This window comes from Nansenia antarctica (assembly GCF_963989245.1).
Source record: "Nansenia antarctica genome assembly, chromosome: 8".
Lineage (NCBI taxonomy): Eukaryota > Metazoa > Chordata > Actinopteri > Argentiniformes > Microstomatidae > Nansenia > Nansenia antarctica.
The window spans coordinates 37,065,685-37,082,164 of NC_137678.1; the positions used below are offsets into that span (position 1 = coordinate 37,065,685).

Here is a 16,480-nt window from a genome sequence, read left to right on the forward strand (position 1 = left end):
GCAAGGCATCGGAAAGTCATGAAAGAGTTGGCTGAGGAGGCGGAGAAAGGCAGCTTCTGGCTGTGGCTAAGAAGGAAGCATAAGGGTTGGGGGGCGAACAACACCTAGGGCATCAGCAGGGGGTGGCAGGGAGAGATCCCTGCCATCGCTCCGCCACCAGGAGATGTACTGGGGTTAAAGGAGCGAAACGTCAATGACTGGTGGTCCCCAGCTGATGACCCAGTTAGGCCCACATAGGTGTTCAGTGAGGTGTCACAGCACACCTGTTCTAAAGGCACTGTTGGAGGTGCGTCAGGCAGCAATGCCCAGCAGGAGTACCATCACCTGTATCATGATTTAAAAGGGTGCATTCGGTACCCATTAAGCCCAAGCCAGACTTGACATATTTCCTTAAATTAAACGATAAAAACATTAAAAAGTGGTATAAATGAATTATCAAAACTTCAAATGAGAGATTCATGTTTAATTACATCTATAATTTTCTTACTTATATTGTGGCAGTATATATAAAAAATGTCTGCAAACAGGTTTTGGTGGGCTTAATAGGGACATTTACCCTAGTATATACTGATTTTAAAAAGAGTTAAATTAATAATCCATAACTTAATTAATTCATAACTCAATTCAAACTAAAGTTTGTCTACTTTTTGTCTAGTATATTGCAATAATAATGTATGGTTGTAACAAAATCCTGCAGCACCCCCGTTGACATATGACCTTTGACCTCTCAGCGGAGGGAGGTCCTCCAGGGGGCGGAGAGGACAAGACAAGTATGACTTGACATTTGATGAGTTCGTCAAAATAAATAGATTTATTGAGACATACAACAAACAGTAAATACAACCAGGGCATGAAATTAAATAATTAAAATGAACACATTTTTTAAGTCATTAATTTTTAACCAGCCAAAATACCAACCCAAATATATATCTGCCGAAAATTAAGCTATGTTACATTGAAAAGGTCAAACTGGGGTCAAAACTGTTAAAGAACAACATTGTGGAGTTAGTTTCCATCTCCTCAATGAACACGCTAAACTTTGACAGCAATAATGTGTGAGTGTGTATGTGTGTCCTAGCTGAGGTAGGTGAGCAGCACAGACTGGATGGGTTCCCGGCAGACAGGACAGAGCTTGTTCCTCTTCTTTAGCTTCATGGCGCAGGTGTAGCAGGCCATCAGGTGTGCAGTGCGTCCGTGGACGATGCTGCCGTTCTTGGGTCTGGACTGACAGATGACACAGGGCTCCAGACAGCTGGCCTGCAGGCTGGCCTCCTCGCTGCTCCAGCGTTCCAGCTCCGGGACCACTGCCCCCTCCTGGCTGCAGGGGGCGGCAGAGGGGGTGGAGGAGGAGGAGGTGGAGGGCTGGGAGCAGGCCAGGTCCTGTGAGTGAGGGTCTGGCTGTGAGGTGCAGACAGACTCGGAGGTCTGGGAGTCTTTGAGGAGGAGGGGGGGCGTCCTGGCTCTCTTACCGTCCGGGACGTCCAGGCCCTCCCCCTCTCCCTCCCCCACGTCTGCGGGTGAGGGCTTAGGGGGGAGGGGCTGCGGGAGGGGGGCGGGGCTGCTGGGGTCAGAGTCTGGGAACCAATCGGATCGGAGCGTCCAGCAGCGGTTGCAGTGGCGAGGGAGAGGCGGGTTCAGCTCCTCACATTTAGAGCACTTCCAGTAGTCCTGACACACACACAGACACACACACACACACACACACACACACACACACACTTTTAGACGACTGTGCATTATACTACCACAACATGACAAGCAGGTTAATATGTTCAGTATCCCAGGGTGACCGGAGAGTCTGACTGCTTCTGGGACCTGTGTTTAAAGTTGTGTGTGTGTGTGTGTTAGGGTTGGGGCGACTTGTTGACGTAATGGATTATAGAAATATGTTGATTTGTATAACGTGCTTCGGCGCATCAAAAATAAGTCAGATGGCTGCGTCCGGTCAAAGCATGGATTCACAATCATCTAAACCAGTGGTTCTCAACCTTTTTTGGGCCAGCGCCCCCCTGTCCATTATCCAGGCCTCTTATCGCCCCCCATAAAAAAAGCAGGCTTATTTTCTTCCCTGAATATTAATGTTGACTAATATTCTGTGTTACATCATTTAAAAAGCATGTCACTGAATGCCAAATAATAGATTGGATTTAACTGGGCAGTTGGAATATCATTATCATTAGTTTACCAGAGAGCAGAAAAGCCATGTGAATGTGAATAAAAATGCTGTTTCTGAGTGTTAAACAAAGTCAGAGAATATTATCAGAGAATACAAACAGACTATTACGGAACAGCAGCAATTTCACACATCCGGTGCGGTCCGGTGCAGAACAAACAGTAGGCTACGAAACTTTACATTACAACTAACATTGTTAGTTTTTTAAGTGTGCTGGTGTTGCATTTCGCCAAATTGCTGTTTTATGATGCTAATATTTATTCATTTTTGATTGGACTTTGGGGGGGGTGGTGTCACAATATGGCGGCAAACGCTAGGGGGCTATTATTTTAATATTTTATTTCGTATTCTAAGGAATTATTTTCATAACCTGACCACTTAGTTCGAATCTGTTAGTGGAATTTCTCATATCAAAACATCAAAACTTTCCCAAGTTCGGAGCGCTCAGAGATGGGTGCTCTGACTGAAAAGACGGTTTGCCCGAGCGAACTGACCGTTCGTGCATTTACGAACGTACCCGTAATAACACTGCTGACAGCTGATCAATCGCAAGCAAACAGAGTAGTGGTTTCCTATAGCAACAAAAGACGCTGACAGCTGTTCGGAGTGCTTATGCGTTAGTTTCCAGGACATCACAAAAGGAGCAACATATCAGTAAAAAGCGATCGTATATTTTAGTTTGTAAACGTTAAGACGAACACATCACAAATTGGAACTGGCTTATCACAGCAGTACAACTGCTATGGCTTATCACAGCAGTACAACTGCTATGCACGAACACTTGGAAGTAGGGATGTCCCGATCCAATATTGATATCGGGTATCGCTGCGATATTGGTCCTGAATGCTGGATCGCAGATCGCACCAGAAATAAAATAGGCACCGATCTGGGGCTCGCGATCTGGCGTTTCACTCACGTGATGACAACAGTAGTATCAGTGGTCACATGCATGAGAGTTGGCTAGTATCTACCTGTGTGTAATGAGTCTGACAATGTCATGATGCCAGCTGGTGAAATCATAAACGATTTGCTTAAGTAATTTTTCGGTTATTTACATAGTCTGAAACTACAGATGGTAAGCTTTCAAATGATGCGTCATACATTGAAATCGAAAAGAAATTCAAGACGACACGAGTATTTGAATATTGGTGGACCTCAAGAATGGGAATGCGACAGGAGAAAAGTGACTGATCAAACCACAACAAACGCTGCTAACAGCTAGCGGCTAACAGTGGTCCATCGCTAGGAACGTCTAACTGCGTTTTTTATAACATCACAACTTGCTGAGAGAACATCAACATGCTAAAAACACATAACTACACATAATTAGATGGACACACAGTCCTTGCTTTTGAACACGTCCTAAAACGAAAGTATGTTTACAAGTCATTATCACTTACGGTAGCCTGCGGCAAACGAGAACAGTGAATCCAATACACAGATTAGTATTTGTATTTAGTGATCGTTAAACAGTTTTTTATTATATCGACTGGGTACTTTAAAACTTCAAGTTGCCTGTTATGAAAAATAACGAAAACCAGATATTGTTGACACCCCTTCGATTCTGCGACCGGTTTCTGGTCTCACCAGCGGACGTCACTAGGCTACACTTTTAAAAAGGGTCCTATAATTTATTTGCCATTTGTAAGAGAAGATAAATAGAATAAAAACCAGAAGGCACTAAAACTAGAAATCAGACAGTAACTCTTTTTTTTCTACAATGTTGAATGCTGCTGTTTAAATTGTTTTAACTTTAAACCAGTTGGTCACTGAGTACTGTTTTTGTTGCTTGAATAAAGGCTGGCAGTCTTTAATAGCCAACTGTTGTTGTGGACTATACGGGGGAAGTATTTGTTATTATTCAGGAGTAAAACAATAAATACAAATATCGGATTGAATAATAACGGGGTAGTGGTGGTCTAGTGGATAGTGAGTTGGACTTGATCGGAAGGTTGTGAGTTCGAATCCCGCCTGAAACCACACCACTACTAGTGTGTCCTTGAGTAAGGCACTTAGCCCTCAGTTACTCCAGGGGGAATGTCCCTGTAATTCGTAATTGTAAGTCGCTTTGGATTAAAAGCGTCTGCTAAATGGCAAAATTATAAATTATTAAAATGATATCGGTATCGCAGATACCTGAAGCCCAGGTATCGGTAGTGAAAAAATGGGATCGGGACATCCCTACTTGGAAGTGAAGACACCCCGGAGCGCTTTATGAAGAAGGCAGCAAAACAGCACCATAAGCCCTGTTTACTTTTTGTCTCCACGCACCAAGCATAATATATTAGGATCATCAACACGTAACGTGTTTTGTCATCACCCCCATGTTAAAAGTAATTTCTGCACCTCTGCTAACCTAACACAATTTTCACGCATGTGATAAAAAGGGTCTATTATTATTAGGGATGCACGATATGCATTTTTTTCCAACCGATACCGATAACCGATGTTTACCCGCTTCTCGTGGCCGATAACCGATATGAGAACCGATATAATATATAACAAGCATAACCAAAAAAATCGCTATTATGACGATATATTAATATTACGACTGTTCCTCAGTCCAGCGCGCTTCATCATCCCCCTTCTAGAACTGCCATCTCCCCTTTCCATCCCTTATGTCATTTTATCAATGAACATTGTATTACTGTTATTTAAACATTTAAGCCTCTTTCACACATACTGTAGTTCCCTGTAACTTCAATGGAATCCCAAGCTGTGCCGTCCAGCCATTTTCGCAGTTCACTCATGAGTCAAATGCCGGTAGATTCGCGTCTTGCTCCCTTTAACACATGTCGGCGTTTCCCTGGTTGCGAGATCTAAACTACTAGAACTGAAAGCGGCAGGTAACAGGCAGGTAACATCCATATGCTGTATATATAAATAAATATATTTGACTACCAGAAAGACACCGGAGCACTCTTATCTATAACAAACGCGGAGATTGTATGAGCCCCGTGTCAGTCAGCCTTTCCGTAGAAATACATCGCTCCGTTATATATCTAACGTTACATGTTTTAAGGCTGATCTGTGCATGATAGTGCTGCATTATGTTGATCTATTTATATCGATCTATTCTTGCCAATTCCTTATTACCAGTGGAAAGGGGGAAAAAAACTAAAAAGCTAAAAACTTTTAATGGAATAGATAGGACTTTCCGTTCAATGGAGGAAGCATGATACTCGCGCAGAGTTCATCTCGCTTTCACCCACGTCGATGTATTAAACTAGGGATGTCCCGATCCCATTTTTTCACTACCGATACCGATACCTGGTTCAGGTATCTGCGATACCGATATCAATCCGATATTTGTATTTATTGTTTTACTCCTGAATAATAACAAATACTTCCCCAGTATATAGTCCACAACAACAGTTGGCTATTAACCTCATCTTATCCACCTCATTTTTCTGGTTTTCTGCTCGAAATGACATGCCCACAGTGAATATAGAATATCTCCACAATCACAAGGGCCTTCATAATGATATTGATATCAAATGAAAGCTAACACATGTGGGGTGGCTGTAGAAGTGTCAGAATCAAAATCTATGTTACTGTGTCAGAGCAAATAGAGCTAGAACATTATAAAACATCTCAAATTCAGTCTCCGCCTAAAAAAACAACAGCTTTTACAGTGAATATCACCTTGGAAACCTGATAACGAAGCCCAAATCATCTAGGAATCAGTACTCCAGGGTCTTATTAGTACTTGTGCCAAAGTCGATGCTAGTAATGTGAGCAAATGCAACTTTGTACCTGTTTTAGTACAGGTATGTTTAGGCGGACACCTATATGTTTAGACCATTTGGAGATATTTTGGCACCATCTTTGACCTTTGACCTTTCTCATGTATCAGATTTCTTTTTTGGGGGGGGGGATTTTTTTTGGGGTTGGCCGACCAATGCTATGGAAATTCGGCGTTGAAACCGGACATGACACATTCTCCAGTTGGAGAAAACTGGATGTGACTTACCGTCTCTGGAAAAAAATGGTGGCATCGTATAGCATGCAAAGTTGTGAAAAAAAGGTGATATCGATGAAGAGAATTGATCGAGGTAAACTCTTTATATCACTTCGGATCCCCATCGGGGTCCGTTGGCTCCTATAGACTGCCAGCCTTTATTCAAGCAACAAAAACAGTACTCTGCAGTACTCAGTGACCAACTGGTTTAAAGTTAAAACAATTTAAACTGCAGCATTCAGCATTGTAGAAAAAAAAAGAGTTACTGTCTGATTTCTAGTTTTAGTGCCTTCATGTTTTTATTCTATTTATCTTCTCTTACAAATGGCAAATCAATTATAGCACCCTTTTTAAAAGTGTAGCCGTGACGCTGCTGGTGAGACCAGAAACCAGTCGCAGAATCAAAGGGGTGTCAACAATATCTGCTTTTTGTTTTTTTCATAACAGGCAACTTTTAGTTTTAAAGTACCACTCGATATAATATACAACAGTTTAACGATCACTAAATACTTATAATCTGTGGGTTGGATTCACTGTTGCCAGAGGCTACCGGTAAGTGATACCTGGCTTGTAAACATACTACTTTCGTTTTAGAACGAAACGTTAGCCGCTAGCTATTAGCAGCGTTTTTAGCAGTCACCATTCTTGAGCAAAACATTGATACAAACAAACATTCAAATACTCGTGTCGTCTTGAATTTCAGATTTCAATGTATGACGCATCATTTGAAAGCTTACCATCTGTAGTTTCAGACTATGTAAACAACCGAAAAATTACGTAAGCAAATGGTTTATGATTTCACCAGCTAGCATCATGACATTGTCAGACTCATTACACACAGGTAGCTACTAGCCAACTCTCATGCCCGTGACCACTGACTACTACTGTTGTCATCACGTGAGTGACACGCCAGATCGCGAGCCCCAGATCGCTGCCTATTTTTTTTCCGGTGCGATCTGCGATCCAGCATTCAGGACCAATATCGCAGCGATATCAATATCGGATCGGGACATCCCTATATTAAACAATCTAAGCAATCTAATCAGAGCAGTTGTTATTATGTAATATTATTGATGGATGTGCCATTTTTGATGGAGAGCAGTGAGCGGATGACTGGATGTGAGCATGTATTTGACTAATGCCGATAGATTCGCGTCGCAGGCACAGCATCATGAGCGCGACAACCGGAACCGGAAATATTTCCGGCTTCATATTATCGGCTCTATATCGGCTAAAATTTAATAAAACCGATAAATATTTAATAACATTAATTTCCCAATATCAGGCAGATAAATATCGGCGCCGATAATATCGTGCATCCCTAATTATTATTCATTAATACCATAACACAGGAGTGACGTGGAAACTAAGACTCATTTTAATATATGCCACTATTATCATCATTCAAATGTGCTTTGTGTATCTCTTTTCCAGGATGATGAAGCAGTGTGGAGGATTTTTCCACGAAAGGAAGCCAAATCTATGCACACCCAGATGGCTGCACTTTTACTTGGGATTGAACATTTAATTACTTTAATTTTGGAATTTTGGAATTACCAGTTAAGACTTTTTTTTTGTTGCGGAATAATGCCCTGCAGTGCATACTTGTTTTTGTTACATTTGTTTGTTTTTAAGAGAAGATAATTAAATAAAATCTTGAAATATTAATGAAAAAAAGTTTCTGATATTTATTTTGGGTAAATTAATTGTTTAATTAATTGAGTAATAAAAACAATCTTTAGAATAATCGATAAATTAGTTAGACTAATCGATAAAATAAAAAAACAGCCCTACTGTGTGTGTGTGTGTGTGTGTCTCAGGAGAGACTTACTGCTTCTGTGATCTCCGTATCATCGTCAAAGGAGTCTTGGTCCTCCTCTGCCTGGAAGATGACCTCGTACACCTACAGGAAGAAGAGGCAGGTGAGTCTGACGCGCCTCAACCCCAGGGGGTGCTGCCACACAGTCACAAGCCTCAACCCCAGGGGGCGCGGCCACACAGTCACAAGCCTCAACCCCAGGGGGCGCTGCCACACAGTCACACGCCTCAACCCCAGGGGGCGCTGCCACACAGTCACACGCCTCAACCCCAGGGGGTGCTGCCACACAGTCACACATTCAACACAACACAAACCAAACAACAGGAGCCAAAGAAAAAGTTAACAAACATGTTGTTGTAAAAGGCCACATGTAAAGAGAGAGAGAGAGATAGAGAGACAAAGAGAGACCGAGAAAGAGAGATACAGAGCGAGAGACAGACAGAGAGAGAGACACAGACAGAGAGATAGAGAGACAGAGACACAGAGAAAGAGAGATAGAGAGACAGAGAAAGAGATACAGCAAGAGAGGCAGAGAGAGAGAGACAGAGAGAGAGGGAGAGAGACAGAGACAGGGAGAGAGAGAAGGGGGGAATCTACTTGTGTTTAATAGACCATAGTAAGGCCCCAAATTATGAAAAACTCAGTTCCGGGACCTTGTTCAGTACTTGTGGGTAGGTCTCTAATGACCCTGCTAACACAGAAACTGTAAGATGATGCAATTCGGTCAGTTTTCCAAGCGGGAGTGAGAGCACACCTCATTTTCTCCAGTGTCGCCATGTTCGCTGTAGGCGTCAGAATCGATGGACTCCACCTCAAACTCCACGCTGAAGTTGTCAGAGTCGATGGACTCCACCTCAAACTCCACACTGAAGTTGTCAGAGTCTGACTCCCCCCCCGCCTCCTCCTCCCCCGCCCGCTCCGCCGTCTCGCTGGCCTGGGAACAGAGGTCAGAGGTCAACACACCACTAGGGGTCAACATTGCTGTGCAAAAATTACCACATTCATTCCAACAATTGATTGACAAATTGTTTGCATGTTAAATAAAGCATTGTTTCATTGTTTGTTTAGATCAGGGTTAGGGAGTAGAGGACCAGGGGTTAGAGGTTAGGAACAGGGGTTATGGGTCAGGGTTAGGACCAGGGGTTATAGGTTAGGGGTTACGGTTAGGGGCCAGAGATAGAGGTTAGGACCAGGGGTTAAGGGTCAGGGTTAGGGGCTGGGGTTAGAGGATATGACCAGGGGTTAGAGGTTAGGGGTTACGGTTAGGGGCCAGAGTTAGAGGTTAGGGGTTACGGTTAGGGGCCAGAGTTAGAGGTTAGGACCAGGGGTTAAGGGTCAGGGGCCAGGGTCAGAGGATATGACCAGGGGTTAGAGGTCAGGGGTCAGAGACTCACCGTGTTGCTGTGGGAGTCTGAAGACTCGCTGCTCCTGGTGTCTCTTCTCAGCCCTCCAATCACACACCAGGACAGGCTGTCGTCAAACGTCAGAGAGAAGCTGTCAGACTTGTGTCTCTTCCTTGGCCCCTCCCCTTCCTCCTCCTCCTCGGTGGACGACACGCTTGCTGAAACAACATCAACATCATCAACAACAACATCATCATCATCATCATAATCAACAACAACATCATTGTGAGGGGAGGGGGGGGGGGCTGGGGCGTGTGTGTGCTGGGGCCATGAAGAGGCTGATTGTGTGGTCTAGTCATGTGAAAAAAATCTTCACAGCCTCCAGACCAGAGTGTTCTCTGTGGTCTGATCTCTCCACACACACACACACACACACACACACACACACACACACACACACACACACACACACACACACACAGGCAGACAGACAGACAGACTCACCAGGGTCGCTCCTCCTCCTTCTCCTCCTCCTCCTCCTCCTCCGTTCTGATGAAGGCAGGGAGTCTGGCTCTGCTTCCTGGAACACAGACATGATCAGACACATGATCAGACACAAAAACCCTGCCTGGGCTGGAACTACAGGACCAGCGGAGTGTGTCTTACCTGCGGGCCGTGGTCCAGTTCACTCTGACTCCTCGGTTCTGTGATCGCACTCTGACTCTCTGAGGGAAAACAACACAATCACAACATTACCACAACATTACCCCAACATTACCGCAACGCAACCACAAAAGAACTGTGGTGAAACAGTACCTGGGTTTTTCACTGCTAGGAGGTTTTTCGTGATCATGGAGAACAGGATTCTGAAAGAGATAATAATTTTGTTCCAGTCCATTTTTGGAGTTCTGTGTGGAATGATAGCAGATTTGCCTTTTTTTCTGCTTTTTTTTGTGTTATTCCAATGCAGACAAAAGAAATAGATATGTGAATACCAAAGCATTTGTAATTGCAACCATTTTCTGGGAGAGGTGGTGCATTATCTGACAGAAGTGCAGGGGTGCAGATATTTTGGGCCATGACAGTATATGGTGTGTGCGTGCGTGTGTGCGTGCGTGTGTGTGTGTACCGTGGTTCTTTGACAGAGAAGCTGTCCACTCCCAGGACCTCTCCCAGGGGGTCGTGGGCACAGTAGACGATGTGCTGTTGGTTCTCATCATACAACTGCTTCTTCATTATGTACTGGCCCAGGTAGAACAGCACCTGGTAGACACACACACACACACACACACACACATGATGTACTGGCCCAGGTGGACACACACACACACACACACACAATGTACTGGCCCAGGTAGAACAGCACCTGGTGGACACACAGACACACACACACACACACACAAATCCTGCAGATACGGGCCAGCAGGTAATGTTCACATCAACCATCAGAATGGAGAAAACTTTTTATCTCAGTGATTTTGACTGTGGCATGATTGTTGGTGCCAGACGTACATGGTTTGAGTATTTCTAAAATTGCTGATCTCCTTGGATTTTCACACACTACAGTCTCTAGAGTTTACCCAGAATGGTACAATAAAGAAAAAACATCCAGTGAGGAGCAGTTCTGTGGACGGAAACGCCTTGTTGATGAGAGAGGTCAACAGAGAATGGCTAGACTGGTTCGAGCTGACAGAAAGGCTACAGTAACTTAGATAACCACTCTGCACAATTATGGTGAGCAGAAAAGCATCTCAGAACGCAGAATCTCTCAGAAGTTAATACCAATCAATCATCACTTGAATGCCACAGCCTATTTTGAGTATTGTTGCTAACAATGTGCATCCTTCCTTTCATGGCCACAATGTACCCATCTTCTAATCTGCTACTTCAAGCATGATAATGCACCATGTCACAAAGCAAAAGTCATCTCAAACTGGTTTCATGAACATGACAATAGGGCTGCAACGATTAGTCGACATAATCGACGACGTCGATCATAAAAACTCGTCGACGTGGAATTTTAGTGTCGACTAATCGTATTATAAAAAATAAAAAAAAGACGTTTTTTTTTTTTTTACGGGAGCCATGCAAGAATCAGCTGGGTAAGTTTTAGCTAACGTTGTTAGCCAACTGGCTAACGTTATATTGTTAGGGTCGTACTGTTTATGTTAGCTTTACTGTTACATGTTGGAAAACAACGTCCCATGGACAGGGCTGTACATGCTATGAGCGTTTGTGCTATTAATTTATTTGCCCTGTGGCACGCGTGTGACAGACAGAGGCGCTTGTATGTAACGTTACGTAGCAGGGGTTTTCCATGTTGAAGCCAGGAGAACGCGAGATGAAATGAAGTGAGGGGTGGTCGCTATTAAAATACCAGGTAGTCATGGTGGATGATCATGAATGATGCTTGATAAGTGAATGCTATTTCAATTATGTTGAGTCCAAGATAAACAGCGCCAAGCGTAGCCTACTAACGTGAGCTGTCTGTAGTCTAGCCAGCAATGCTAGCTAGCCAATCAACTAGCTCTGTGAGCAGCTGTAGCTTGGCGTAACGTTAGGTTAGATAGCTAGTTAAGCCGGATTTATGCTTCTGCGTCGCCATTTACGTGCAGCGAAAAGCCACACGACTAATCGCGACTAACCGAAAAAATAATCGACAGATTAGTCGACTACCAAAATAATCGTTAGTTGCAGCCCTACATGACAATGAGTTCAGTGTTCTTCAGTGACCTTCCCAGTCACCGGATCTGAATCCAATAGAACACCTTTGGGATGTGGTAGAACGGGAGATTCACAGCTTAAAAGTACACCTGAAAAATCTTTTGAATTGCGAATTGCGTGATGCAATCATGTCATCATGGACCAAAGGAATGTTTCCAACATCTTGTGGAATCAATGTCACAAAGAATTGAGGCTCTTTTGACAGCAAAAAGAGGCCCAACCCACTATTGGTATAGTGTTCCTTCCTAATATAGTGTTTGGTGGGTGTGCATGACCACACAAACAGCCTGTCACATGACCACACAAACAGCCTGTCACATGTAACTATCAATACAGCCCCAGCTGCTGAGATAGGATCCGAAGTGAAACTGTGGTGACAGGTGTGTCCAGGTGACAGGTGTATCCAGGTGACAGGTATATCAAGGTGACAGGTATATCCAGGTGACAGGTGTATCCAGGTGACAGGTGTATCCAGGTGACAGGTGTATCCAGGTGGAAGGTCACTCACCTCCTTGGTGGTAAACAGCTCCTTGTCTGGTCCGGCTCCTGCCAGCTGTAACAGGGTGTGCAGCTCCACTCTGGGCTTCATCTGGAAAAACACAAACAAACATTATCATCCATTGAAAAACACACACACACACACACACACACACACACACACACACACACACAGACACAAGGGCTGGGCGGTGTCACATGTTATTTATTTGACAAATGACATTGCTTACAAAAACTTCTGTCATCACTTTCAAAGCATCTTCAACCACACAGTGGTGCTGGACACTGACAGTGGTGCTGGACAAACACTCAGTTTGTAGTAAGTACTAAGGCATTTATTATATATAGCAATGATAGCAGCTGTATTGACAAATTCTTCTAGCACGACGATTGCCAATGGCCCCAGGCCTGAGTATACATTTCTTTTTCCTGCTATGTGGATACTTGATTTACTTACTTAGTCATATGTATTGATTGTAAGTCGCTTTGGAATAAGGCATCTGCCAAACGGCAAAAATGTTAATGTAAATAAATATCGCTCTTTTCAAAAAACGCGGTTTACGGTATAACAGCCCAACCCTAACACACACACACATCATCATCCACTGCAAAACACACACACACCACCATTCATTGCAATGCACACACCATCATCACCATCATCATGACATCCACTGCAACACACACACCATAATCATCATCCACTGCAAAACACATGCGCACGTGCACAGACAGACACACACACACACACACACACACACACACACACACACACACACACACACACACGGTCTCATCTGCCAGCACACACCATCATCATCCACTGGGTCTCATTTGCCCATACAGGCAGAGAGTAGTGAACTCACCGGTTCTTCATTGTCCAGCGTATGGATCTGGGCACTGCTTAAACAATTCTCTTCTGCCATTCTATTTGTGGAGGTAAAACAAGAAATAAAAGCCATTTGTTTTCCATCTCAATGCTTCACCATCAATCCCTGTCAAATAGAAATAAAGGAAAGTCAAGAGCCTTTGAAACACGCCAAAAAAAAAAAAAAACTTACCTGAATAAATAAATTCTATAGATAGCCTATATCTTAAATAAATAAATTCTATAGATATATGTTATACACACGTCTATCTACACAAGCCTCCACTGTACATAAAGTGCTCCAGCTCAGCCGCTAGCATTGTGGGAGTAGAGTCCTCCTGATCTCTGGTCGCTTTAAGCAGGCAGGCTGGGGAGACATGTCGGGGCTAGAACTCAGCTGTGGCGTCGGAAAGTTACATGTCATGGCATGACCACGTATATTACTGACTCACCTAGCGGTCACACAACAAGTCTACACACACACACACACAATGCTGAGCTGGCCGCTGCAGACAGATATGCCCGGGCATGTTCCTCGTTACTTCCCACTGCGCTGTGATAATACGCCTCCTCCTGTAATAACACACAGCCGGCAGACTGACAGCTGTAACACCAGACCGTTTGGACCTTCCAGTTGTCCGGATCATCCAGCCTGGATACGCCAGGCGCTGGACTTAACTCAGATACAAGTAACGACCGAGTTTGACACGTCAAGGAGGGATTTAGCAAACCTCTGTGACCCTTCCGGAGACATGGGAAAGGCGAGCAAGCTACAGTGAATAACAGTATAGCGAACTACACGAATGGGACAGCCGTTTCGAAAGCATGCATGTACAGCTATTACTTGTCTAAATTGTAGTTTTATCACTAGCATCTTTCAGCGCAGTACTCTGCAGTCCCAGTCGGAAAAAAAAAAAAAGCCAACACTTCGAGACCCGCCACACACCACCTGACTGTACGGGACCATAGGTTCGCTCGCACCGTAACAACAGTTTACACAACAGCGAACCAACATTAACGACAGCCCTTCCCCCCGTGGACCGATAACCAGCTGACTGCAGCATGATTTAATGAGACTTTGTCTAGTTAGACAGACACGTTGTCACTAGATTGGCTACTAGATAATGTCACATCGTCCGCTGACACGGAGTTGCTGCACGCGGATGTGACAAATGACAACAACAACAACAACGTTATCTATGGTTACGAGAGTTGCACACACACCTGTCTGTTAATCAGTAACGGCTTGTATACTACACTACTTTAACATACATCAAGTTAGCCACACGTCTTAATCTATGGTTCAAGTACTAAACTTGGCTTACAAGCAATATATATATATTGTTGTGTACCGCTGGTATCTGCAGCCTGCTGGCTCGCTAACTTCGCCCTGGCTTTCGACTTAGGAAACCCCGAGGATGTGCGGCCTTGTAGCATGTGGCTAATACTACGGATTCCCTAACACTACATAAAATATACTCATAATACAGATATACACCAAAATAAAATAACATGTAATGGTAGCACAAAACACACATACAACAGCCAGAATGTAAGAATTGAATCCGTAGTTGTACGGTTCAGACAACTTTGTCCACACTTACGTGCCAGTCCTCAGTGACACAAACAGAAAGTCGTTGGTGGCTCTGGCGCCCCTGGTGGTCCGCGTGCGACAAAACAAATTTGAATGGGGCGCGTGCGTAGACCGAACGTGCGTGTCAATAAAAACGTAATATCCAGTTATTTTTATATGTTGATTTCTCCGTTAAACTTAGTTAATATTTTATTAACATATTATAAACGTATTGATGAAACACTAATACAAGAAAGAATTACAGGCCAGGTGGAACTAGCGCGGAATGTAATCGTTTCATTGGGACATTGTTCACAGGCCAATATTGATTCAAAACAACTAATTAATTGATCAATTGTATTGATCATGACGATAACACAATCATGCAGTCTGAGGGAAAATATTAATCAATCACACATCACACAGACTGGTCTTTGTATCTGTCCTGCTGATACTCACAATCTAACTTCCCTGTGGGCACTGTGGGCTCCATCTCTCTCTCTCTCTCTCTCTCTCTCTCTCTCTCTCTCTCTCTCTCTCTCTCTCTCTCTCTCTCTCTCTCTCTCTCTCTCTCTCTCTGGATTAGATTACACTTTACTGTTATTGCAGAGTACAAGTACCAGACAACGAAATGCAGTTTAGCATCTAAACAGATGTGCAAATAGTGATATAAAACATGATAGTGACAGTGATAAGTACAGTATGGCAAGCATGGTAGTTAGCGGCATATACAGGAGGGTATAGTACTTCCTCCCGACCTCTCTTTCTTCATCCGCAGCTGTTTATAACTTCCCAGAACAACCAGAGTCTGTTTAGTCATCACTGTGGACATAGTTGGCATATTTTCCTGTCTGCTCCACCCTCTCTGTCTCCTCTCCCCCTCTCTAGGCCCTCTGTCTCTCTCCTCTACACTCTCTCTCTCTTCTGTCTCACTCCTCTCCTCCACCCTCTCCTGTCTACTCTCTCTCTCCTGTCTACTCCCCCCCCCCTCCTCTTCTCCTTCTCCTTCTTGCTTCTCTTCTCTAAAAGGGAGTGAGACTGTTTTATAACAGTGAGTCAGTAGTTTACTCTGAACAACATGTTCTCTTGAACGTCCAAAGCTGCAACATGTCAGGGCATGTGTTCTTAGAGCTCTCATTACCATGACAACATGTGTTCTTAGAGCGCTCATTACCATGACAACATGTGTTCTTATCTCACTACCATGACAACATGTATTCTTATCTCATTACCATGACAACATGTGTTCTAAGAGCTCTCTTAACCATGACAACATGTGAGGGTGAAGGTATAGAGGTTTGTGACCATTCTCAAAATCACAAACAGAGGTCTGGATGCAAGGGGCGGTCAATGATATTGAAATTATAGTTTTAAAAATGTTTTCAAATAATGTATTGATCATGACGATAACACAATCATGCAGTTCGAGGGACAAAATCACACATCACACAGACTGGTCTTTCAAAGATAAAGATAACTATCTTTAACTGTTTGTTAAAGTTGTGTTGATGGTGAAGATAA

At 43.6% G+C, this 16,480-nt stretch overlaps 1 protein-coding gene across 1 annotated transcript; it reads right to left on the reverse strand.

The window, feature by feature from the left end:
- Window positions 1-900: 900 nt before the first annotated feature.
- On the reverse strand, window positions 901-15,020 carry LOC308164164 (E3 ubiquitin-protein ligase Mdm2-like). Its single transcript, XM_080538309.1, has 11 exons — window positions 14,991-15,020; window positions 13,385-13,513; window positions 12,529-12,609; window positions 10,426-10,559; window positions 10,113-10,162; window positions 9,963-10,021; window positions 9,808-9,876; window positions 9,348-9,491; window positions 8,708-8,887; window positions 7,966-8,037; window positions 901-1,668 (listed from the first exon to the last, which is right to left on the reverse strand). The coding sequence occupies exons 2-11, from the start codon at window positions 13,478-13,480 to the stop codon at window positions 1,075-1,077; spliced, it is 1,479 nt and encodes a 492-aa protein (XP_080394435.1). The 5' UTR covers window positions 13,481-13,513; window positions 14,991-15,020; the 3' UTR covers window positions 901-1,074.
- Between the last annotated feature and the right edge of the window lie 1,460 nt (window positions 15,021-16,480).